The sequence below is a fragment of the Canis lupus genome, chromosome 23 (genome assembly GCF_048164855.1).
Source record: "Canis lupus baileyi chromosome 23, mCanLup2.hap1, whole genome shotgun sequence".
Lineage (NCBI taxonomy): Eukaryota > Metazoa > Chordata > Mammalia > Carnivora > Canidae > Canis > Canis lupus.
In genome coordinates this window covers 20,061,858-20,088,663 of record NC_132860.1, presented here as the reverse complement: position 1 = coordinate 20,088,663, position 26,806 = coordinate 20,061,858, and the positions used below count along the sequence as shown (strand labels likewise).

The window sequence follows — 26,806 nt, the reverse complement described above, 5'->3', positions numbered from 1 at the left end:
GGGCTTACTGTATGGTATATAGTACATGGGATATTTAACCAATTATCCAGTTTGATACTGGTCAAAAGCATATCTCCACTTATTTTTGAGATTACAAAACTGTGATTCAGAGAAGTTCACCTAGAAAGTGTACCATTATTGATTCAAGCACACATCAGATAACAGCATCTGCTTGACACGTGCCTGACAGTCTTCTGAGTCCCAACTCAATTAGTCTCAACAATCCCAGGAAGATGCTGTTATTTCCATTTTCCTAGTAGAAACCCTGAGGTACCAAGAAGATCTCAACTTCACTGAGGTCACACATCTGATTAAGTCCTTGGTTTTCTAGCTGACCCCATGCTCCCTCACTGCCATTACACGCAGTTGCAGAACCATGTCTCCTATAAGGACATACGTTTTTATTTCTCTTCTGCTGTGGACATAGGAATTGTAGGCTGGGATGCTGTGACCTTTACTGTCCTTGGGGTGTTGTAAATAACCTCCTTCAGTCTGTTATCTCAATTCTGACTTCATAGTTCTTTTTAATGCTGTGATTGAACCCAGGACATTAGAACGTATTTTGTGTTTTGTGCCTAATATTAGGAAGGCATTCTGGCCATTATATTGCTGGTCCTCATGCTACCTTCCCCTCACCTATGTTGTAATGTTACCTAATATTAGAGTTGGCATTGTTGCCAAAATAAACCTGAGATATCAGTGTTTTAAGTGGCACATTATAGGCGGGTCATTGTATTCTACAACACAACAACATTATAAACCTAACAGCCTCTCTGTCTTGTTCCCCATAATATCCTATGGCATTTCCACATAGTAAGCACTTGAATGTTTGAATGATTATTGCCTAATTTTGTCAAATTTAAGACCTCAGGTGATGTAGAAACCAGAACTCTGCAATGTTATTCAATCCAAGGTAAGTAAGGTATGGGGGAATCAATATTTATGGAGTACTGAAGGAGATCAGGATATGCCACCTCAAAATATGCCACTTTTCCATAAGAAGTCTTTTGAGCTGAAGACCTAAGAGCTCCTGAAACCCCTTACCTGCCTAGAAGCAAAGCCTCTGAAAAGAACTCCACTGTCCTAAATCTCCTCCCTGGAAGGAGTTTCTCTACTTTCTTCTTGGAGACAGAAGTTGGCACCACACCCATGTAGACATAGTCACAAACTATCCTGTCTTATCTGTTCTCTGAAGGGTCAATTTATCTTCCCAACAGATCATTTGTTTTTTCACAAGTGCCTTTACTTCCTCTGCCTTTTTCCTGCTAATTTAGCTATACAAAGCCCAAATTCTACCTTTGAGTTACTCCTCACTGAACGTCACCCACAAGTATCCACAATGCACAAGCTAGTACAACTTGTATGCTTTTCTCTTGTTAACCTGACTTTTGGCATTCCAATTTACAAGTCCCTAGCTAGAAGCTGGGAGGACACAGGAAAAAGTTTTTTCCTCTCCTACAGCAGCTATTTGTATCAGGCAACATGCTAGACTTCATATATTTTAATATGAATAAGTGCAACTACCAATTGTTAGCAAGTATTTCCCATTGTAAATGCTAAACATTTTCTGTAGATTGTTTTACTAAATCTTCACAGAAATCCTAAGAAATTGTGTTATCTTCATTGTTTAAGATGAAGAAGCTGAGGCTCACATAAATTAGTGCCAGAATCACCCAAGTTAGCGAATGGCAGAGTTGGGACTCAGGACTGTTTTGTTCTAGAGTGTACGCTTATAATCATAGGGTGTTCCTCTGTCTTATTCCTTGTTAACCTTTGTTTATAATGGGTTTATTGAAAGTATGCCTCATAGTTAAATTATACAACATTTACAAAGTGCTTTTGTGTATGCACTAAACTTGACTATTAGATCCCTGCAATCCTGCAAAAGGGGATGGAATTCCCATTTCTTAGATGAAGAAAGCTTAGAGTTCTCAGAACTGATGTGATTTACCTAAAGTAATGCAGTTTAGAAAACTGGAGAACTAGAGCTCATAACCCATGGTTCTTAATCCCCACTCCGTGCCTGAATCTCTACCCACTACTCTTATTCTTCTACTTTGAGTCTTAGATTATTTTTCTCCTTGATACTGGCTCTTTGGATATTTGAAGACCTCTGTCATCCTTCCTAAGCCGCCTCATCCAAAATGAAGTCTCTCTAGTGTAATTTTGTGTGTGAGGGAATCATTGCGGAAGCATAGCCTCCTGGAGTGCCAAGAAGACGACTTTTGAGTGGACTGTGCCCATCCCAGACCTGCACTGATGCATTCGCCATTTCCAGAATATACTTTCACCCAATACCATCTTCTGAGAATTGCCTGGGCTGAAATAGATACATTGGTCTTGTCTTTTTCTCAATTATTTAGGCAAAAGGATGATGGTAGCATTATTCATTGTTGGCAAGATCTCTGTTCCGTGCTTCATACAAATGAGCACTTGAGAGAACTGGACCTATGTCATAGCAACCTTGATGAATTAGCCATGAAGACTTTTTATCAAGAACTGAGGCACCCAAACTGTAAACTACAAAGACTATTGTAAGTTTGGCATGAGAAAATTTCATGAAATTATTTCAACTTTCTTTGTCCTACCTCCCACTATTACTTATTAGGGGGAACCAATGAATACTTAAAACCCACTGTGTAAAATACCTAAGGACAGCCATAGTATAAGCCTCTGGGGATGTGGAAGCAGACCTAGTTTGTTCTGGGAAATATTGTATGGAGTGTAGCAGCTGTTGATGTGCATTTTTTTGAGGCTTGATAAGGAATTTTCTAGATGAAGAACAAAGAGCTAAGGCATTCTAGGCAGCTCAACAGAGTATTTTCAAAGATAAATTCTGGGGGCACCTGAGTGACTCAGTGGTTGAGCTTCTGCCTTTGGCTCAGGTTGTGGTCCTGGGATAGTCCTGCATCAGCCTCCCCACAGGGAGCCTGCTTCTCCCTCTGCCTATGTTTCTGCCTTTCTCTCTGTGTCTCTTATGAATAAATAAATCTTCAAAACAAAGATAAGATTTTTTAAAGATTTTTTAATATTGAATAATTGACATTTAATAAAATGCACAGATAATTGACATTTAATAAAATGCACAGACCTGGTTAAGTTTTGACAATTGCATACACCTATGTAAGCAATACCCAAAATTAGATGGAAAATATATCCCCTCTGGAAGTTTCCTTCTACCTTATTCTATTCAACTTTCTTACCTTATGCAGTCTCTGCAGCAACCACTTTCTTACCTTTTATCACTATAGATTAGGTTGTTCTGTCCTTAAAAATTGGGATTGTTTCATATAGTTAGTATGTACTTGTGTCAGTATTTTGCTCAACAAAATATTTTTGAAAATTTACCCACATGTTGCATGCTTCAATAGTTCATTGCTGATGAGCATGCCATTGTATGATATACTGCAACTCCTTCTCTTTTGAATAGACCCCTGGGCTGTTTCCAGTTTTTGGCTATTATGAATAAGGCTGCTATGACTATTCTCATATACACTTTTTGTGTGTGATTCAGGTCTTCATCTCTTAGGTTAATATTTCGGAATGGAATTGCTATTTCACAGATGGATGTTAACTTGTTAGGAAATTGCCAATGAGCTCTTTAGAGTGGTTGTACCATTTTTCAGTTGTACTAGCAATATATTAAAGTTCCTGCTGCTCCTCATCCTTGCCGACACTTGCTATTTCAGTCTTTATTACATCTTAATTTGATTCTACAGACCCTATCACTTCTTTATAGTGGCTGGTTTGCACTTCTGTCTCCTTGTCTACTGGCTCTACTAGGAGCTGGAGCTGAGCCTATTCTGTATTCAGTGCTCATCCATGTGCTCAAGGCCTAATTGGTGCTAAGTAATATGTACTGAATGCTGAACAAATGATTAGCACTGGAGATTGTTCTTTTTTTTTGGGGGGGGTGAAGGGGTGGGAGGACAGGCTTCTCCCTAAATATGTCCCTTGGAATCTGTTTTTAGTGAGATTGACCTTCGGTTTCAAATAATCAGATTTGGCCTGGTTTTACACATAGATGTAGTAGGTGACTGCACAGATGTCAATATTAAGGGGTTCCTGGAAATCCTTTTCCTTTACTCCCAAACATCTCCCCTACATCTCCCTTTCACTGAATGTCACCAGTCTAAAGCCCTAACAATAGCTACTGCCTTCTTTTGGGCTAAAAGGCTTACTCTCTTACAATGTGAGGGCTTCTTGGGAGGACACCACAAAGGCTGAACTTAGTTTTTCCTCCACAGTGGAGTGGCCTTCCTTCAAGTCCCTCTTCCTTAACACATGAAATTGTACTTTCAATTTATATTTAGTGAGTGCATTAGGCACTTTTACCAGATGATGATGATTAATGCCATAAACCCCAGGTAAAAGCTGTTTTCTTGGGCCTGGCCAGAAGGAGGGTGAGGGTGAAGGGTAGGTGGTGGGCAAAAGGGAGGAGAGGTGATGTTACAAAGGGATGTTCCGAGCAGACGGTGAGCAGTGTAAACATGCAGAGACACTTATGGAAGAATCAGATATAGCTAACAGTCACTGAGTAGCAGATAACAACTAGGAAGAAATACGGGTGTATTTAACTTCCTTCCATATTTAGCTTTGGGCTATCTCTGTACACCTTGCCAAGTCCATGAGTTGACATATTTTGCAATAATCTGTTTTGCTAATCATTTACATCAGTTGATATTAACTATGAACTTATCTTGGGTTATTTAAAGCATGCAATATTGTGAATTAATGTTATAATTAAAGTATTTGGAATATCCTCCATTATTTGTGGTATACTGGAATTGAGTTCAAAAACTCCTCTTCTGCTTTTCCTGATACTACCTTCTCCTACTTCAAGGTCAAAAAAAGTTGAGAATATCAGTTGTCAGGATGTAAGGGACACCTAAGTTGTAGCCCCATTGTTTTTCTAAGCAACGTCCTGAAACTGATTTATGACTACCCATGAAATATGAGAAACTAAAAGTAAGATAAGAAATGACAAGAATATTTAGATATATAAGAGTTGAGTTTGAAAAAAAAAAAAATGGGGGGGGGGAATGCTCTAACCAGGACAGAGATAATTTTGTTAATTCCTCCTGCATATTTTTCCTCTAAAGGATGAGATTTCTTTCTTTCCCGGGTGGTTGTCAGGATATTGCTAGTTCTTTGACTCACAACCAGAATCTGATGCATCTTGACCTGAAAGGGAGTGATATAGGGGACGATGGAGTAAAGTCATTATGTGAAGCCTTGAAACACCCAGAGTGTAAACTACAGAATCTGAGGTAAGTTGTGAGTTGTTTTTTTGTTCTTGTTATAACTGAACAGATAGACTCTTTTATCCAGATAGATTCTTAAAGCCTGGATTTGCTGTTCACAGGACCAGCTTCAGTCTATTTTCACTATATGGAATAGCAGGAATCCATGATTTCAGAGTGACTTCCTTCTGACAAGACTTTTAACTGCTCCCATCCCCCTACTGAAGACAGTCCCCACTCCATTGTACAGTTCTGTGTCTCCATTTAAAAAAAAAAAAAAACCAGGGATCCCTGGGTGGCGCAGCGGTTTGGCGCCTGCCTTTGGCCCAGGGCGCGATCCTGGAGACCCGGGATCGAATCCCACGTCGGGCTCCCGGTGCATGGAGCCTGCTTCTCCCTCTGCCTGTGTCTCTGCCTCATTCTCTCTCTCTCTCTGTGAGTATCACAAATAAATAAAAATTAAAAAAAAATTTTTTTTAAAAACCCAGAATTTATAAAGATTTAAATATTTTCATATTTAAGTACAGCCATATGTATATTCATTGTATCTTTGCTTATAAGAATGCACGAATGGTAACTGGGGGCAGAGTTAGAGGGCTCAGTTTTACTTGTTTTGATAACTAATTACTCTTAAAATTGCAACTCCCGTGACCAATACAAAAAGTTGAGGAAGAAAACAGCAGCTGTTAGTTGTCAAGGTGCTCACTTGCTCTCACACACTGGATCCTAGTAGTGGGTCTGGTTTTTTGTTTTGTTTTGTTTTGTTTTTTTCCCCTGAAAGTGAGGGTTGTCGATCCTACTTGGTCCCCACATTGTATGACCAATTTCAAGGGAGCTCTCCTTTTCCAAATAAAGGTTTTTAATTCAGTTTCTCACAAAGTAAAACTAAAACCAAACAAGAACAAAATAAAGTCACTGTAGTAAATTTTACCTTAAAAATTTTCACAATCCATGGACTCACTTAGGGGTGGGGAAGAGCTGAGAAGGGGGGTGGAGTAGGGTGGGCAGGGGGCAAGACAGAACCTTGACGCATGAAAGGCCAAGATAGGTTTGTACTTGTCAGAAGCAAATTGTAATCTATATGTAGAAAGCACAAGTAAAATCCAGAACAAGATCTTTTGGCTAATAGGGAGATGAACTAAATTACCTTTGGGAATTCTTTAAGCCTCCCCATGTTTTGTAGGATGAAATTCACTAATAGCATGTCTGGAAAGTTGAATGCTTCTTGAACATGGGTTGAGTTCAGTTATTAGCAGGCCAGGTTGGGGTATTGGCTTTACCATCTGTGAAATAGTCTTAAGACATTGTGAGGAATTTTCAGTCACCTGCAGCCTCTAGTCTAGAACGCAGGTGAGAAGTAGGTCATTGGCTCTTCCATCAAAAGTGAAACACGTTAGTAGCAAAAAGCTGTTAAATGGAGGGAAAGAGGTTTTCTTACAGTGGGAGGAGCCATGGGTCCAAGACAAAAATGCCCTGGCACTTTATAGAGCAGCAGGCCTTGGTAAGATTTTTATCAGTTGACTTTTTTTTTTAAGATTTATTCATGAGAGAGAGAGGCAGAGACTTAGGCTGAGGGAACAACAGGCTCCTTGCGAGGAGCCCAGTGTGGGACCCAATCCCAGGACCCTGGGATCATGACCTAAGAAAAGGTAGATGCTCAACCACTGAGCCACCCAGGTGCCCCTATCTGTTGACATTTGAACAGTGTTTTCCACTGCTAGCCTTCATGTAGACCCAGTTACTAGGCTTTCAAATAGGAAACCATCTATCTGGGTCAAGGAGTAGGGCTCCTTTTACCAGTAAGTAAAAGGTTTTGGTGGCAGAAGTCACTAGAGCTTCATAGTAATTGAATTATGTAGGATTGGATGTTCTCCCACGATGGGTGACCCCTTATTTACACTTTGGAGAAAGTTTCAGTTTTATGTTTGCATTAGACCTCATCACAGTTATGGACAGCTAGTCACAGTAGTCTGGTTTGTGCATAGATCATGCTGAGCTTAACATTGTAGAGTTGCATTTTGATATTTATTTTCCCAGTGATTCTAGATGATGTGAGCAGTGAGAGTATTGATAAATTAGTAGGTCTTTGCCAGGCTGTCTCACAAAATATCTCCAATTACCATAGGAATTTTGCAAATTTAAACTATTTAAGAAAACTTTAAATTGCTGAGAGACTCCAATTAGCTTTTATACATGAGCATACTGGAAAAGTACAATCACTTTCATGTGAATATTTCACTGTAATATTTACTAAAGATTCCCCTCTAGAAGGGGAGAAAGATCCACTCAAGATCCTTTTGCTAATAACTTTTTCTACTTCCTATGTGTGGTCCTGATAATAAAAGCCTTGGGCATATTAGTAATGCCACCTTGTGTAATTGTTGATTCCACCAAACAACCACCTGAAGAGTGCCAAAATGGTATTTTTTTTAAGATTTTATTTATTCATGAGAGACAGAGGCAGAGACACAGGGCAGAGGGAGAAGCAGGCTCCTCACAGGGAACCTAAAGTGGGACTCGATCCCAGAACTCCCAGGTCATGCCCTGGGCCAAAGGCAGACAATTAACTGTTGAGCCACCCAGGCATCCCCAAAATGGTTTTAAAGCAAAACATTCTCTACATCTTCAAAGATTTTGAATTTAGAGGACTAATATTTCAGAAAGGGTGGCATCTAAAATAGCTGCCAGGAGAAACTGATTACTGATCAAGATAAGAAGGAAGGTGCCTGAGAATGAACCACAGCTTTGACTTTATTATTAACTAGAATAAATATTTTATAAGAGGTAAATAGTATATAGACCAGTGGAAAATTTTTGCTTTCCCAGGAGTTTGGAATCCTTCTAGTTTACTACAATTGTTTATATTCATGAAGGGTTCAAAAATGAGTTATAAATATGAACAGACTTTGGAAAAGGGAGAGTATACACTTTGAAGTCAGAACTTCTGCACCTGCACAGATTATCCAGCACACAGACTGGAGTTGAAACCTGAACTATTAATGTTCTTTTCTTTATTGCAAAAATGTCTTCTACTCATTAACTTTAATAAACTTTGATATGTATACATCCACAGCTTCATAATCACACTACACAGGATTTAAATGAAATATCATTTAAAGATTTCAGCCCTAACTTCAAACATAAATAATAATGGAATATGAGAACACCTTGATTTTTGCTATCTTAATTTGAGTTGTAGGAAGAATAACAAATACATAAGAATGTGATTTATTTTCCCTTTGAAGTTTAACTTTTGTAGAGATTTTTAGAGAAACTATTTTTTAAAAAATATTACTCCAAGTTCCTAAAAATCAATGTTTGGAAACTATATTTAAATTAACATTAAAGACCGTATAACCACTGTTAAGTATACTTTTTTGGTATATTCTTCATTCAGAGGTTGATCCAGATAGTATGATATTTGCAATATTATCTGATTTTATGACTTACAAGATTACAACTTACAAAGATGTTGGTCATTTATGGTATTAGATATTAACTCATTTTAATTATATATCCCAATTTATATTTGCATGCTTTTAAATATTAATATAAGTAATAATTATGTGACCTAGAAGGGAACTAAAAGAGATATAGGAAATTCTTTCTTTTAGATTCTTTTATTAAAAATACAAAGCTGTGTATGATCTGAAAACTGTTTGCATTCTTATTTCTCATTATGGTAAATTCAGACATAAATCCCAACGACCTCTTGTAAGTCTCAAATTACATTTTATTTAAGTTTTTAAATTTATTTATTCATAGAGATGCAGAGAGGGAGACAGAGACACAGGCAGAGGGAGAAGCAGGCTCCATGCAGAGAGCTTGACGTGGGACTCGATCCCGGGTCTCCAGGATCATGCCCTGGGCTGCAGGCGGCGCTAAACCGCTGCGCCACCTGGGCTGCCCCAGTCTCAAATTACAGAACAAATTAATTTACCTTATGTTTTACCTTGATTTATAATGGGTCATGAAGCCTATCCTGTTCATCCAAAGGCTTTCCTTCTTGCAGGGAACAATTTCTATTACCATATTTTTTTAGAAACAACTCTCCTGCCTTCTTGCAATTTCTAATGCCTATCAAAAATAATAATAATCTTGTACTCAAATAACAAAAGAATTACAAAAGTCTTGGGCATCCTGGAAATGATGCAGCAGTTTTGAGAAAACATTCACACAGTTGTTCTGAGGGCCTGGAGGGAGCAGACCATCTTAGCTAAGGGAAGACTGGCCTCTCCGGCGATGCCTCTGGAATGGCAGTGTACTGATCCTGAGCTGCTAGCAGCACAGGAGAGCTTACTTCAGTGAAAAATCTGGCATCTTGCATCAGATAGAATCCTACCCCAACTATGTCTCCAACATCAGGAGACCTTTATCCTTGAAACATGGATTTCTTCTTCTGAATGCACTGTATCTAGGACCACCTGGTGGACCTGTACCCATGGACAGCTGGTTAGAGAAACAGACCGAAATCAATGAGAACAAAATTATAACTGCTTGCTTTAATTTTAAAAATTATAATTTGTCTGGAAATTGTCAGCCCTGGGCCTCACCATAGGGGCACTATTAAGAGATAATTGGGTCATCGCTGCAGCAGGACCCAAATGTAAGTTAACATGTCTCCTCTGTTTGCTGGCCCATATGCAGGGGGCCGTTTGGAATCTGCATCCTCAGCTCAGCTTTTGATTGAATCACTGGTGATTCAGGTTATATATTAATATAATGGAGATAAGATCTTCAAACTCTAGGGAAAGTTATGTTTTTAAAACTTCCTTATATATGTGAGAGGGGAGTACTGGTGATCTGATTGACAAAATCTGTTCCCTATTTGTAACATTTAGAAATTAAATATCAATTTGAAATAAGAGTGACACAGTATTCAAACAAACGATCAAAATTAGACTGATGAGTACTTATGAGTTGTTTTCCCAAGGCCTAGCAAAGGTTTTAGTTCTCTTGCTCTGTTTTTCAAGAGTGTCTATTAGTCACTGGTTGTAGCTCTTTTCCTATATAACTGTTACTTTTGGTCATATTAATCTTGTTTTCCCCTTCTTGAGGTATATCAAATTTATTTTCATGGATTTTTTTTTTTTTTAATATTCATGAGAGAGACAGAGAGGCAGAGACACAGGCAGAGGAAGAAGCAGACTCCCTGCAGGGAGCCTGATGCAGGTCTGGATCCCAGAACCCTGGGATCATGACCTGAGCCAAAGGCAGAGGAACAACCACTGAGCCTCTCAGGTGCCCCTATTTTCACTGATTTTGTTTTTTATTGTCTGAAATATGGATTTCAGGTTTCCCTTGTCTTTAAACCATTGCAATTTTTTTTTTCTTTTTAAATCTTAAACCTTCCTTTTCTCAGCCTGATCTCCACTTAGGATGTATTCTTCAGAGAATTTGCATCTTCCTATACATTTAAAACCTAAAACAAGCCATTCTAAACATTTTCTTCTGTTTCTGTTTTCTCTTTTTCATATGTGTACTTATCTTCTCTCCCTTAGTTAAGCTTTAATATTTTCTCCACATTGGAATCTTTTATCCGTCTAGAAGGGCTCCATCCAAACCCAGCGTTTCTCTTGTTTCTCTGCCTGCTTGGCTGCTGACAGACTTCCCTTTTGTATCACTCTCTTTAGGCTGCTGTAACCAAGTACCCCCTTAAAACAGAAATCTATTTCTCAAAGCTTTGGAGCCTGAAAGTTCAAGATCAGGGTGCATTTCTGGTGAGGTGTCTCCCATTGGCTTGTAGGTAGCCCCCTTCTTGTGGTGTCTTCATGTGCCTTTTGCATGTGTGTGCGTGCATGTTCTTGGTGCCCCTCTCCTAAGGGCACCAGGCCTGTTGCATCAGGGTCCCTCTTATGACCTCATGTAACCTTAATTATCTCCCTAAGGCCTGTCTCCACATACGGTCACTTGAGAGTTTGGTGTTCCCCGAAATTTGTATGTTGAAGTCAATTCAGTCCGTGACACCTTTTCAGGGCAAGTTGAAGTTTTCAGCCTTAGGCTGTGTCCTTAGTCATATGTTGAAGTCTAGTTCTGGATTGAGGAGGGAGCAGCTCTTTCCTACCTATGGACACCCTTATTTTGATGAAGAGAACCAATTCCTGAGGAATGGAGTTGATACGTGCTTGGTTCAAAGAAGGAATTAGAGCAACTCCAAGTTTTTGGAACCTGTTGTCACCTGCCTTCTCTTGGAGCTGGTATCAGGCCCAGGCTCCTCTGAGCATAAATAGGAGCCTCTAAAAATGTGGGCTCTACCGGCACTTCTTCCATTCTTCTGCTTCCCTTCTTTATTTTTAGAAATTATTTAGTTTCTGACTCACTTATTTTTACTCTTAAGGACTAGGTTCCTCAGAAAACATGAATTGACTCCTATGAATAGGTGAGCTCTTAACAGTGGGAATCACACCTTTTGTTCCCGACGTCCTGCCCCTTTGTTTCAGAAGTCAGGGTGTACACAGTATCTTAGTCCACCTTCTTCCAGGTTGTAGTTGGAGGAAATTCTTCCTGGCTTAAAAAAAGATTATCATTTAAAAATATCTTTAGGGGGGACACGGGTGGCTCAGTGGTTGAGCCTTTGCCTTCGGCTAAGGACGTGATCCTGGAATACCAGGATCGAGTCCCGGCATCAGGGTCCCTGCATGGATCCTGCTGCTCCCTCTGCCTGTGTCTCTGCCTCTCTCTCTGTCTCTGTCTCATGAATAAATAAAATATTAAAAAAAAAAAACCCTAGGGGACAGCTGGGTGGCTCAGTCAGTTAAGCATCTGACTCTTGATTTCTGCTCAGGTCATGATCTGAGGGTTGTGGGATGGAGCCTCCTATCAGGCTCTGTGCTCAGCAGGGAGTCTGGTTGAGGAGTCTCTTTCTCTGTCGCCCACACATGCTCTCACATTCTCTCTCAAATAATCTTTAAAGAATATTTTTAGTACATTCATACCTAATTTCCATAAGGAATTGGAGAGGTGGAGATGGAAGAAACAAGCTTCCTATTCCTCCCTTTTCTAATCTGCTGTTAGAGCCTTGTGCTGATTAAGGAACTCACTCCATGTAAGGAAGCTGGTCTTCAGAACTGGTCACAAAGCCTGGGAGACTATACCCTCAGGCTGGGTGAGTGGTTGTCATAGCTCTTCTCTGAGTAGGGTCATTTCTGTTCTTTTATGCTGTTTTCCAGCTTGGAATCCTGCGACCTAACTACACTTTGCTGTCTAAATATTTCCAAGGCTCTCATCAGAAGTCAGAGCCTGAGATTTCTGAATCTGTCCACCAATCACCTATTGGATGATGGAGTCAAGCTCTTGTGCGAGGCCTTAGGACATCCCAAGTGTCACCTAGAGAGACTATCGTAAGTCTTGCTCATTTGTTTTCCCTGGAATCCTTTTGTGCAGTCTTGTGTGGCTTAGTGAAGAGCTGAAAGGGCAAACTGCTTGGGCCTTGACACCACTTGGCTCATCTGTCAAGCCTGGGTGAACTCTATGTAAAGGCCTCCTTTCCTTCCTTTTTTGATATTTATTTGTTTATTTTCTTATTTTAGATTTACTTATTTATTTTTTAAATTTGTTTTATTTATTTATTTTTTTTTCATGAGAGACAGAGGCAGAGGAAGGGAGCAGGCTCCCTGTGGGAAGCCTGATGCAGGATTCAATCCCAGGACGTGGGATCATGACCTGAGCCAAAAGCAGACACTCAACCACTGAGCCACTGAGGTGTCCCTAGTTTGACTTTTAAATGCTGCTTTTCTTCATGACTGCTTATTTTTATTATTTTCCCCCTTTTCCCCTCCACTGTATATAGCTGCAGTGGCATTTGTAATTTTAGTAGATTGAAAAGGTTGATTCTATAGCAGAGGTGTAGGGGCTATAAGTTACAGCCTAGAGTCCCTGCAAAGGAGAAGAGAAACAGGAGCTTTGGTATTTGAATAATTCCTTCCTGTGTTTCTCTTTCAGCCTGGAAAGCTGTGGCCTCACGGTAGCTGGTTGTGAGGATCTTTCCTTGGCTCTCATCAGCAACAAAAGACTGACACATTTGTGCTTGGCAGATAACATCTTGGGAGATGATGGAGTAAAGCTTGTGAATGATGCTTTGAAACATCCACAGTGCAAACTCCGGAGCCTTGTGTAAGACTGTACTAGTTTTCATCCTTCTGATGTATATTACATTTTGAAATATATTTTAAAAAGGAAAATATGAACGTATCCTGTCCCTTTTTCCTTTGTTATCCATAATGAAAATGACAAGGATGATGCTGTTAATAACTACCACATATTGTATCTTTACTCTATGCTGGGCCCTGTGCTAAATTTGTTTAATCTGTAGAAAAGCACCTGTTGGTATCAGATTGGCCATCCGGGTTCTAAGTGCCTCATTGGACAGGTAGGAAATGTGAGGCTGAGAAAGATTATGTTGCTTGCCTTATACAAGAAAATGATGGATTCAGGACTAAAGTCTGCCTGTCCCGCTCCATTTCTGGGCTTAGAACAGATCTATATTAACACCATTAAACAGAAATGTAGCATCCCATAGTATGGCTATATCACAGTGTGATTATTCTCTTCATTGCTCTTAGACAATTTTAGATGTGGAATTAGAGGCAAAATTTTTATTTTGTCATATATGCTTAAATTTCTTCAGAGATTGTTCATATTTCCTCGGCAGTCTGGGGCCTGCATTTTAATATCCTCACTGGATATCTATTTTTTCCATCAATATTATTTGGATAATTGAAAATAACTAAAAATAATTTATTGAACATCTTCTCAAATATTTTTGGCCTTTAGTATTCTAAGCATTGCCTCTTTGTAGGCCCAATTTTCCTCTGGATGTTTTCTGTTATATATGTTATATATGATGATTATTAATAGCACATATACATTATAAACATTATTTTTTTATATATTGCAAATAGTTTACCTAGCATGTTGCTGTATTCCTAGCTTACAGTCCTTTTTAGAATATAGAAGTTCAAAATTTTTGTGAAGTCAAATTATCTTTCTCCTTATGACTTCTTCTGGAAGTTTTGTCATAATTGGAAATATATTTCTTAAAAAAAAAGACTAATGTCCTATTCCTTATGGTTTACTTTTTAAATTTAAATGTTAAATTATTCCTAATTTACTCTAATAAAGCTTAAACTTATTTCCCCCATATGTCAGGTCTGCCTTCCCAAATTATTTATGGTATAATCTTTTCCCTACTGACTGGAAATGCTACTTCTATTATGTACAAAAAGTACTTATTATGATTACTCCTGTACAGTGTGAAGAAGTTAACATTTCACTTATAGTAAGAAAAATTCTGAGAACATGGATCCAGTTTGTGCAATTTGGTACAAACCTAAGTATCCCAAGGGATACAGACAAAGAGGTAATGAGGGAAGAGAATATTTGAGATAGTGCTGGCAAATAAGGGACCAGAGCATGAAACCTTTTCAAAGATAAAAATCTCTGGCCAGTAAAGCAGTGATTCCATCTTTGCTTACATTGTCCTTCCTATAGGCTAAGGCGTTGCCACTTCACTTCACTTAGCAGTGAACATCTCTCGTCTGCTCTCCTGTGCAACAAGAGCCTGATACATCTGGATCTGGGGTCAAACTGGATACAAGATGATGGAATAAAGCTTCTGTGTGATGCCTTTCGGCATCCAAGCTGTAACCTTCAGGACTTGGAGTAGGTTTTCTGTGACCTTCCTTTATGTACTTTCACTACTGTGAGGTCAGGGGAGATGAGGAAAGGGATGAGCTGTGTATCTGTCAGAGAAAGAATAAACAGCTGATTGCCTCTCCTCCTTCCTGAGACAAGTTCGGGAAATATGTTCATCAGATTTTTCTTAAACAGTTACTACAGTAATTAAAGTCAACCTCCCTCAGGTAAGGAGGACCAGAGAGACAACAGGCTGAACATCAGCCATTTTATTTTATTTTTTGGTTGTGCCCCAATGAGTTTATTGTGTGTCCTCTGCCTTATATCCATGAGGCAGAAATTATGCTTTACTTTTCTTTTCAGTTAAGCTTTTTTTTTTTTTTTTTAAGATTATTTATTCATATGAAAGACAGGCAGAGGGAGAAGCAGGATCCCTGTGAAAGAGCCTGATGTGAGACTCCATCTCAGGAACCCGGGATCATGACCCCTTTGTCCTGAGCCAAAGGCAGACACTCAACCACTGAGCCGCTACCCCAGGTGCCCCTCAGTTCAGGTTTATAAATAGGTCAACTTCTAAAAAAACTAGGAAGACAATTCTTTTTTTTCTTTTAGAGAGTGCATGTGCAAGCAAGGTAGCAGAGGAGGAGAGAGAGAATCTCAGGCAGACTCCATACCCTACTGGGAGCCATACTCTTGGGCTTGATCTCATGACCCTGAGATTGTGACCTGGGCTGAAATCAAGAGTCTGATGCTTAATGGACTGAGCCCACCCAGGCACCCACTAGGAAGGGAATTTTTAAAAATATCCAACAAGCCAGTCATTTTTTTTTTAATTTTTATTTATTTATGATAGTCACACACACAGAGAGAGAGAGAGAGAGAGAGAGAGGCAGAGACACAGGCAGAAGGAGAAGCAGGCTCCATGCACCGGGAGCCCGATGTGGGACTCGATCCCGGGTCTCCAGGATCGCGCCCTGGGCCAAAGGCAGGCGCTAAACCACTGCGCCACCCAGGGATCCCCAAGCCAGTCATTATTAAACAATAGCTGTTCTTATTATATCCTCCCATTTTGTGAGTGGGTCTACACACACATGCATGCTGCGTGTATATGTAATTGTGAGTCCTGCATAGATAGGACTTTCAGGCTTCCTTTTCATATGATGGTATTTCAGAAATGTTTGAATACTTATATACAGTTATCTTATTGGCTATTTTAACAGATGCACTATATTTAGTGTTTAATATTTCAATATGTAAATGTTGTGGCTAGAGTGAAGCAACATAGTGGTGTTACTTAGTGGTCTTAGCTCCCTTTCCCACCAGGGCCTCCCATGGGACTAGTCACCTGGATAAGTCATTAAGTCAAACTCTAGCATTTTAGAACTATAAACTCTAGATTGTTGGTATATCCAGAGGTGTTTGGCTTGACTGGACTGACTCAGGATAGCCAAATTGCCACAAGAGTTTAATAGTTGATTGTCACATTGGTAAACAATAAGGCGATTCAACCTGTGAGTCCCGTAAATACCTGTACTTTCTTCAGGAAAACGTGTATGATGTGATTCTCTGAAGTTTCAACTGGAAGACAAAGTTTTACTTCATGGAAATTATTGTTAAATCCAATACCTTTATGTCAGCCACAATTTCTAAGTGACCTATACATGCAAGATGTTTGGTTAGTGCACTTTGTCTCCTCACCACTGCTGTAAACACATAGACAAATCTTTTGGTTTCTTAGCTACCTTCACAGCCTCTATGCAGCCCATGCCAATTCTTTTAACCAAAGTTGACAACAAATATAAGCTACATTCTGAGGGCATTAAAAGCTGTTACTAACGTGATGCTCTTGCCCTCCAGTATCTCACAAAATGCTGAGGTCAGGGAAATAAATACAAAGCCAGTTAGAACATATTCCATGTATTATAAAGATAGGACAAAAGTCCCAAGAAGCAAGTAGTGGAACAGAGGGGACTGAGTTACCTTAGCCTTGAAAGATGAGGAGGATTTTGTTGGGTGCAGATATCCTTGGCAGAAGGTAGGAAGAGAGAAGAGACATGAAGATAGAGGTGGTAGGTTTGGGGGGAAAAATGGATGTGTATGGTTGGCGACTAGGATGGGGATGAAATATGGAAAGAGAATGCTGGAAGCCAGATTGTAAATGCTCTTGACTGCCCCTACTGGAGACTGAAAGAAATATATTCATATATGCAGTCTGCTGCTGCTTGGAAAAAATGCTTTCTTAAAAAAGATTTTATTTATTCATGGGAGAGAGACACACACACAGGCAGAGGGAGAAGCAGGCTCCCTGCGGGGAGCCCGATGTGGGACTCGATCCCAGGACCCTGGGATCATGACCTGACCCAAAGGTAGACACTCAACCACTGAGCTCCCCCCCCTGCCCCCAGCCATCCTAGTAAACAACATTTTAAGATAGATTCCTGGGAAGTGTTTTTATTTCAAAAATATATTAGAAACTGAAAGCACAGAGATCTGTGGGTTCCTTGGGTAAACTTCTATCCCCCCCCTCTTTTTTTAGTTTTGATAGGAAAAAGTATTTATACCTCTGATTTGGGAAGCTTGGTAGATAACGTGTTTTTGGGAGAAAGAAGCTTTATTCACTGCTTTTTCTTCTCATTAAGAAATCCCATTTGTTTCTGCTGATAATGTTAGACATTCCTATGTGCATCCTGGATTGTGGATAGAAAAGGGGTCACGGAAAAGGCTCAGATACCTGGGCCTCTCTCCTAGGAATAACTAATTAAGCTTCACAACCAAATGTCTCACTTCTTCTGTATTTCTTGCAGATTGATGGGCTGTGTTCTTACTAGTATGTGTTGTCTGGATCTGGCTTCTGCTATTCTGAACAACTCACACCTACAGAACCTGGACCTTGGGCACAATGACCTGCGGGATGATGGAGTAAAAATTCTGTGTGAGGCTTTGAGACATCCAAACTGCAATATTCAGAGGCTTGGGTGAGTTCAGTTTTACATCAAGAAAATGCTACATATTTGGTGGCTAGTGTGGCTAGAAGAAATTTAGTAGACAAAAGAGGATGAAAAATGGAATAGAAGGTAAGTTACTCTCAGAAATGAGAATCTGAATTTCAAATATATGGATCAGTGTGTATTAAGCATTAGTATTGAAGCTGTATTTCATGTTTCTTAGTGTCCTCCTTAGTGCCTTGGCTAGAGTCTATATTAAGTAAATGGTACTAGCTTTAAGCTCTTCCATGTTCTGTCATCTTTCAGATATTCCATCGGTCTTTGAATGAACTTCTCTTATTAAATTGAAGATTTTTGGAACACCTGGGTGGCTCAGTTGGTTAAGTGCCCAACTCTTAATTTCAGCTCAGGTCATGATCTCAGGGTCAGGAGATTGAGCCCTGCATTGGACTTCACACTGGGTGCTTAAGATTTTTCTTCTCCTTCTACTGTTCTCTCCCCTCCCCTCCCCTGGCTTGTGTGAGCTCACCTGCACAGGTGTACTCTCTCTCTCTCAAAAAAAAAAATAAATAAATAAATAAATAAACTGAATATTTTGCCAATTGTCTTCTATCTGGAAAAATGCTATCTACGCTCTTTTTTAAAAAGATTTATTTTTGAATCTTTTAAAATCTTTAACATCTCTATTCTAAAGAGAGGTAGAGGCAGAGAGGAGAGGGAGAGTGTGAGTAGGGGGAGCGGTGGAGGGAGAGGTGAGGGAGAGGATCCCAAGCAAACTCTGCACACTGAGCATGGAGCCCAATGTAGGGCTTGATCTCCTGACCCTGAGATCATGACCTGAGGTAAAATGAAGAATTGGACCCTTAACCGACTGAGCCACCTAGGCATCCTACTATCTATGCTCTTAAGAAGCCTGTGGTCTAATAAAATCTTATCTTCTGTTTTGAGTACTTTTTATGTTCAATCGTATATTTATTTTTTTAAAATCTTGAAATGATATTGGCTAGTACATTTTTACTTGTATTGCATGAATTATTGACCTCTGGGTCAAGAATTTTGTTCTGTATGTGAGAAACACAAATATTTTGTCTCCCAGACTCTTTCAAGAAAGTGCTGTTTTATCTATGTATGCATCAACTGTTTATTGTTGTGATAAAAATATATATTGTAACTATTGGATCTGAAATGTAATTTTATCCTGCTTATAACCTAATAAGTTAGCCTTGTTATCCATTACAACTCATGAGAGGGAGCAGGACCTGCTGATCTTGGTATCATTGGCAATAAAGGGAGCAAAAAATTGGCCCAAAGCAGTCCCATCTCCAATAAAGAGATACTCAGTGGCCCATACTTCCACATTTAACAAACCTCTAACCTCACTCCAGTGTGGTCTGTATTGTTCCACTGATTTGGGTCATCATGCCCAGCTGATTCTTCCCCTTCAGTGTCCTTACTGGTTAAAAATTGTTTTTGTCTTGGAAGTCCATAGAATTGCTCTTCAGGAATAATCATTCCCGTGTAGAATTGTCCTTATTAATATTTTTCTGGGGAAATGGTGTGCTATTTTAGTCTATAGATGGTGCTCTTTATTTTGGTAGGGTTCCTACTTTAATTTCTGCTTATCTGATTTTCAGGGTCCTTAATTATGCTTGTGTTGGATCTCTTGTCTGTCTTTATAAATTTTTAAAAACTCCTTTTCTTTCACTTTTTCTCTAACCCATACTACATATTTCTGAGTGTATTTTCAGCAGTGGCAACCTCCTTTTTGCTTCTTATGTCACCTAAATTCTCTAATTTTTATTTTTCTCTCCTGATATTTTAAAGATCTTCCTATGTTCATCTCTTTTGTTTCTTAAATTCCATATGATTGAAATCATATGATTTTTCTTTCCTTATTTCCCTTAGCATAATACACTCTAGCTCCATGCATGTCATTACACCTTTTTGATGGCTGAATAATGCCACTGAATGGCAAAGGAGATTGATTGAGATATTTATATATATATAAATATATATATAATCAGTGGACACTAGGGCTTTTTCCATTATTTGGCTATTATTGATAATACTGCTATAAACGTCAAGTGCATGTATCCCTTTGAATCATTTTTGTGTCCTTTGGGTAAATACCTAGTAATGCAATTGCTGGATAGTGATAGTTAAAAAAACAAAAAAACAAACAAAACCAAAAACAAGAAAAGCAAATACAAAACAGACCCTTAACTATAGAGAACAAACCGAGAGTTAATGGAGGGAGAAGGTGGGTGGTAGATGGGCTTAGATGGGTGATGAGTATTAAGGATGGCACTTGTAATGAGCATGGGTGTTGTATGTAAGTGATAAATCACTAAATTCTATTCCTGAAATATTACACTGTATGTTAACTAACTGGGAATTTAAATAAAAACTGAAATGTTTATACACAGAAAAAAAAATCTGCCAAGTCCTATTTTAAACATTTTCACTAGGAAATATAAAATATATACAAACAAGTAAATAAACCTGTTTTTTGTTTTTGTTTTTGTTTTTGTTTTAAAAAAAAAAAACAGGTCAGTAAATTGAATTTGCCCAGGAAACTAAAGTAACCTTTATCTTTATCTTTGTGGCCATCATTTATTTGTACAGTGACCATGAGTGTATATAGTCCTAGGCAATATATTAAATTATGCCAGGTTCTGCATTTTATGTACAGAGGATCCTACTCTGTATATTCTTTTGTGTTATGATTTTTTTGTGTGCATTGTTAGGAATTTGGCATCCAGTTGTTTCATGTAGTTAGTTTTTAAAATTATTTATTCATGAGAGATACAGAGGCAGAGGGAGAAGCAGGCTCCATGCAGAAAGCCCAATGCAGGATTTGATCCTAGGACGCCAGGATCACACCCCGAGCCAAAGGCAGACGCTCAACTGCTGAGCCACCCAGGCATCCCCATGTAGTTAGTTTTTTTAGGTCATTTTTATCGCAGTAAAGTATTCCAGTGAATGACTATACCACAAACTATGTAACCCTTCTATTATATGGGGACTTTTGTGTTTTTATTTTATAACCAGTGCTTCTGATGAATATTTCAATAATGAATTCTGAAGCACATACATATATATCCATCAAGGGTAAACAGGAGTAGATTTATTACATCATGGGGACTAGGTCCTCAAATTTATCAGATTTTGTCAAAAAAAAGATTGTACTAATTTCATCTGCCCCTGGTAGTGTGTGATGGTTCTTGTTCTCTATTCTTGCCAGTTTTGTCTGACTTAATTTTTAAAGTTTTAGTGAATCAGGTGTGTTTCAACATGTCATTGTGGTTATACGAATATTTTAATATCTTGGTTTATAAAGGAGATTAGGTTATAAATTTCTTGTGTAGTCCCCTTCAAGTTTTGGTATCCAGATGATCGTATTTTCAAAAAAAGGAGTTCAGGAGTGATCCTCTTCTCTTTTCTAGGGGAGTTTGTGTAATATTGGAATTATTTCATCCTTGAACTTCGTGGAAATTTCTGGTAAAGCTATATGATCCAGAATTTCCTTTGTGTGGAGATTTGACTTCTGATTCATTTTTAAAAATAATTATACATTTATGTAAGTTTTCTAGAGTAGTTCTTGGTAAGATTATTCCTACGATTTTATCCATTTCATCTGAATTTTAAAACTTATTGGCAGGTGTCTAAAATTTTATTCTCTACTCAACTTCTGATCAACTCCAGTGACTTAGACATCTAGTGATGTCTCCTGTCTTTTCCTGGTATTGGCAGTTTGAATTTTTTCTCATTTTACTTTTTCAAAGAACACAACATAGATCTTCTCTATATATTTTATTTCATTAATTATTATTTTATCTTATTTCTGCTTTTATTGAGTTTATTTTACCATTCTTAAATTCTTGAGTTGGAGGATAAATATTTCCTCCTTTTCCAACACTTAAACATATGACTTTTCTTCAAATCATTGCATTAATTCCATCCTATATTTGATATTATATGCACCATTTGTTATTTTTGAGTCTAAAATATTTAACTTCCCTTATGATTTTTTTCTTCAATTTATGGGTTATTTTAAAGTATATTCCCTAATTTTCAAATATGAGGGGTTTCTTGTCATATTTTTATATTTAATCTCTTGCATTGTGGTCTGAGAACATACTAAGCATGATTACAGTTCTTTGAAATTTGATATTAGCCTCATGACCTAGTATATAGTCAGTTCTTCTATGTGTACCATGATGCACTTAATATGAAGAGTTATGGATTGCCATATTGTATATAAGTGAATTAATATTCTGTTATTCAGATCATCTATACATTTTTTTAAAGATTTTATTTATTCATGAGAGAGACAGAGAGGCAGAGAGACATAGGCAGAAGGAGAAGCAGGCTTCCTGCGGCAGCCTGATGCAGAACTTGATCCCAGGACCCCGGAATCAGTCTGAGTCAAAGGCAGACGCTCAACCAGTGAGCCACCAAGGCATCTTTAATTTTCTATATTGTGAAGCCATTATTAGTGACTGCAAACTTAGAATGATTATTTCCTGATGAATTCTTAACCTCTTATGTCTCCTAGTGCTTTTTACCCTATGGTTTATTTTGTGTGATATTAACCTCGTGTCATAAATAGTGAAATTGTTGGTCTATCACATTAATGGTGAGTTCCATGTGGAGGCAGCAACTTAAATGTTTTAAACTCAGCACCTATATAGGCACTCAATTATTGAATGGCTAGGTAAACATAAGATTAGTTGCTTGGGGATGTCATCAGGTGTAGAAGGCTGAGTTTAAAATACTTCAATTACTAGTAGTATCATTGGTTTATGCAAATGTCCTCTATTGACTATTGGTTAATTTATCTCCTTTAACCATTTTCCTTCCCTTGTGTAGGCAGCTGGCCTACTGTGTTTGAAATATGCCATATAATTGTATCATTGTAAAAGATATAATGTTTTTTGGTGTATGCATTTCTATTTGCATAAATGGCACAGTGCTAGAGACCTCATTCTATACCTTGCTTTTGAAATACTCAATACCATATTTCAAAAGTCTACTTACACATCTATACTTTTAATAATCAAAAATCTAACTGCTTCAGCTTTTCTTAGTGTGTTTTCCTATTTATTCCCTGGACCATAATTATGAACTTGGAATTCTTGATTTAGGAAGGGATATATTCAGTCTATAAATATCTAGTAATAATGAATATGAGAAGGACTTACATTCTTCAAATTTACTCTAATTATGCTCCCTTCATTTTAAGCTTTGGAGTCCTCCTACACTCCCAGCTCACAGATCTCTTACGTTCTTGCTCTCTGGGATAAAATTTTTATCTTTAGTCTCTCTTCCCTGCAGATTGGAATACTGTGGTTTGACCTCCCTGTGCTGTCAGGATCTCTCATATACTCTTAGAAGCAACCAAAACCTGATAAAAATAAACCTGAAACAGAATACTTTAGGGTATGAAGGAATGATGAAGTTATGTGAAGTCTTGAAGTCTCCTGAATGTAAACTGAAAGTTCTGGGGTAAGTCTTCATTAACTTCTTAAGGTGAAAGTTTCCTGTAACAGGGGATTTGGGGAACCACTTATTTACTGCAGGCCTAAGGATCAGCCTGATTGTGGATCCTTGCATATTTTTGAGGCCCGTATTTGTTTTTCTCACATAGGACATGGAATTTTGAGAGTGTAGCATAGTTGTAACAGCGAAGAACTCTAAAGCAAGACTACCTGAGTTTGAAAGCTAGCTGGAACTTACTAGACATTTGAACTTGCACTAGTCTCCAATCTCTGTGTTCTGGTTTCCTTATCTACAAATGGGTGAAATGATATCTGCCCATGTGTTATTATGAGGATTGATCAGCTGACTCGGAAGGGGGGGGTGCCTATTCTGAAGGTAGAGTGTTTCTATGAAAACTTTCATAAGCCAAAATGATGTAAAGCAGAGAAGCAATTACAATTAATTTTATATGGGAAATTTTTTTTAGCATTCCTAGACCTAAACAATAACCTCTTTCAGGCTTTTCTGATACCTTAGGACACATGCACAAAATAAATTGATATAAAGCACAGATGCCTGACAGTTTAAAGCTATGCCAGCATGGTGCTGAGAGGCAGTGTAGGTCCCAGAGAAGGGGCTTGCTAGATCCAAATGCTATTTTCGCTTTTTACCTGTCTGTGTGTGTGTGTGTGTGTGTGTGTGTGAGAGAGAGAGAGAGAGAGAGAGAGAGAGAGAGAGAGAGAGATTGAGAGAGAGAGAGAAAAGTAAAAATCTTTAGACTTCCTTTGGTTATCAAAAACAGTTGCTAATGTAGGTCTCTCATAAGGGTGAAGTGGTATAGGTATGATCTTTGAACAGCCAAGGGTACCTGTAGTTAGAACCGTGCCTAGCATATAACACATAATAGTGTTATGTGTTAGCTGTTGCTATCAGTAGTACTGTTTTGTTTGAGAAGCAAAAGCCTCCTGGAGGATCCTCTTAAATTTTAGTCTATTTCTATTTCTACTCTCTATTTTCCTTCACCTCCTGCCTTCCCTCTCCTGTGTATCCCTCACACTTTCCTTGCCCCACTCCCAGCCATGTTCATTTGGGTCTACTGCAGTCTTTCTCAGAGAAACAAATCTGAGTGCGAGAAGAGGTGTTCCCTTGTTTTCTCAGGGTGTGCAAAGAAGCATTTGATGAGGAAGCTCAGAAGCTGCTGGAAGCTGTGCGAATTAGCAATCCACACCTCATCATTAAGCGCGATTATAAAGATGATGATGAAGATGGTTCCTGGTGGCGGTGTCCCTGATTTGAAGAACCTGATGTTCTTTTTAAAAGTAAAATGAAGGCCTCAGAGTGACTAGGCTTGGGCCTCTTAGCTTTAGGTGCTTTATGCCCAGACTGTTTAAGGTCTGTTAGATGTAGATGAGTCACTTCTCTGTAACATATCTGTTATACTTCACATGGGAGTTGAAAGGCTATAAAATAAAATGAAAAGCATAAAGCTCTGTGAAAGGTATGACATGTTTTTAATTGGATACAGAGCTTTAGAATTCAGATGTGAGAATCCTAGAAATGACACCAGAGGACGGGGCCAGGGCAGATGACATAAGTCTGTTTTCCTTTCTCTCCCTCCCATAGTTGGCTTACTTCACAGCCTCACCAGATCTGGGATATTTTACTGACTGCTTTTCTTTGTGTGCTCCTGGGACCACTGGTGTCTAAATACTTCGGGTGTTTCTTAAAATGCAGATTATTGAGCCCTGTATCAGACTTACTGAATCAGAATAACTGGATGAAAACCTTAGGAACTGGCATTTTAAATAATTTTCCAGGCAGTTTTTAGGCATGTTATGATTTGAGAATTGCCAGTCTCAATTGAAGTGGGAGTCCACTTCCTCAGTGAACATTTTCCGTAGCCTGTTGCAAAGATATAAGTGGATATAGGATTATTGGGTTTAGAGCTAAAGTCATGTGCTTTGACAGAAACCTGATTCAGTAACCTTTTCTGTGAAAGACTTTTAATTATTTATTAATATGTGAAAAACCATTCCAAAATTTAGTGACTTAAAGCAGTTACTGCTTTGTTCTATCTCATTACTTGGTAGATTAGAATTCAGAGGGGCTCAGCTAAGCATTTCTTACACTCCACACATTACTTGGGGTCCTTCAGTGATACTCAGCTCGCAGCCAGGTTGCTCTGGAGGGTCCAGGGTGACTTCACTCACATGCCTGGTACCTTAGCAAAGATGGCTGGAAGGTTGGGTTTGGCTGGATATCTCTTCCCTCTAGTCTTAGGGACTTTCCACATGGTTTCTCCAGCAGGGAAGGTAATTATCTTATGGGGGTTTAGGACTTAAAGGGTCCAAGTGGAAGCTGCCCATTCCTTGAAAGTTAGGCCCCAGACTGGCACAAAGTCACTTCTATCTTATGCTATTGGTCAGGAACAGTCCAGGGCAGCCAGCCCAGATTTGAGGGCAGTCACTTCTTGATGGGCATAGTGTCAATGAAGTTGTGGTCTTCCTTAGTCTACCAAAGACTCAATTTTTTTTTCCCTCCTTGTCTGTAAGAGATAAGTCTCATAGATGGTATAATCACCCCTGTGTCAATGTGGCAGAGCTGGAGGTAAAGAGTTGACCATAGCAGTTAGAAGGAGGCGCAGGTGGCAGTCATGGGAAAATTCACAGATAATGTTATTGGAGCTAATATCTATACAGATGATGCCTAGAGAGAGTCACTAATGGGGTTCTCAGTTTTGACAGTCATGCTGGCTAAAGAAGACTAGCCTTGGGTTGTTATAACAAAAGAAAGTATGCAGCAAGGAAGTGGTATTCCCTTCACATGGCAGTTTTGGGCTGCAGTGAACATCTTATCCTTCATAGACAATAAAATTTCCAAGATGCCCAAGTAAAACTCCACAAAGGAGTTAATAAATGCTTATCAAGGTACTTTCTACCAAACTTTCAGGTAAGAGAAAATTCTTACGTTTTTTAAGCCATTTCAGAGCATCACTGAGGAAGGTAACTTTACCATTTTCTTTTATAAAACTACAAAACTTTAATAGTAAAATCTCAAAAAGCACTATAAGGAAATTCACAGTTGGATGTTACTTATAAATATATACATGAAGACTAAATATAAATATTTGAAATTTCCAAAATTTAATTTAAATATACCATGAATTAGGAGTGCCTGGGGTGGCTCAGTCATGTACCTCCTGAGCTCAGAGTTTTGTTTTTTTTTTTTTTTGTATTTTTTTTTAATTTTTATTTATTTATGATAGTCACAGAGAGAGAGAGAGAGAGAGAGAGGCAGAGACACAGGCAGAGGGAGAAGCAGGCTCCATGCACCGGGAGCCTGATGTGGGATTCGATCCCGGGTCTCCAGGATCGCGTCCTGGGCCAAAGGCAGGCGCTAAACCGCTGCGCCACCCAGGGATCCCACTGAGCTCAGAGTTTTGAATTTGAGCCCCACATTGGGTATAGAGATCACTTAAAAATAAAATCTTAAAAAAATATATAT

At 38.7% G+C, this 26,806-nt stretch overlaps 1 protein-coding gene across 6 annotated transcripts in view; it reads left to right on the top strand.

Moving 5' to 3' along the window:
- The window catches only part of NLRP14 (NLR family pyrin domain containing 14), a 43,897-nt gene extending 17,491 nt beyond the window's left edge, over positions 1-26,406 (top strand). For 3 of the 6 annotated variants that reach the window (XM_072794229.1, XM_072794225.1, XM_072794230.1), the window contains 8 exons: positions 2,364-2,534; positions 5,103-5,270; positions 12,413-12,583; positions 13,185-13,355; positions 14,733-14,903; positions 17,681-17,851; positions 23,159-23,329; positions 24,461-24,803. In XM_072794229.1, coding sequence (XP_072650330.1) covers positions 2,364-2,534; positions 5,103-5,270; positions 12,413-12,583; positions 13,185-13,355; positions 14,733-14,903; positions 17,681-17,851; positions 23,159-23,329; positions 24,461-24,593 — 1,327 coding nt within the window. In that variant the 3' untranslated portion in view covers positions 24,594-24,803. Of the gene's footprint in view, positions 1-2,363; positions 2,535-5,102; positions 5,271-12,412; positions 12,584-13,184; positions 13,356-14,732; positions 14,904-17,680; positions 17,852-23,142; positions 23,330-24,460; positions 24,804-26,046 lie in introns of those variants that run through there. The other 3 variants (XM_072794227.1, XR_012015609.1, XM_072794228.1) reach the window with 3 other exon arrangements.
- The last annotated feature ends 400 nt before the right edge of the window (positions 26,407-26,806 follow it).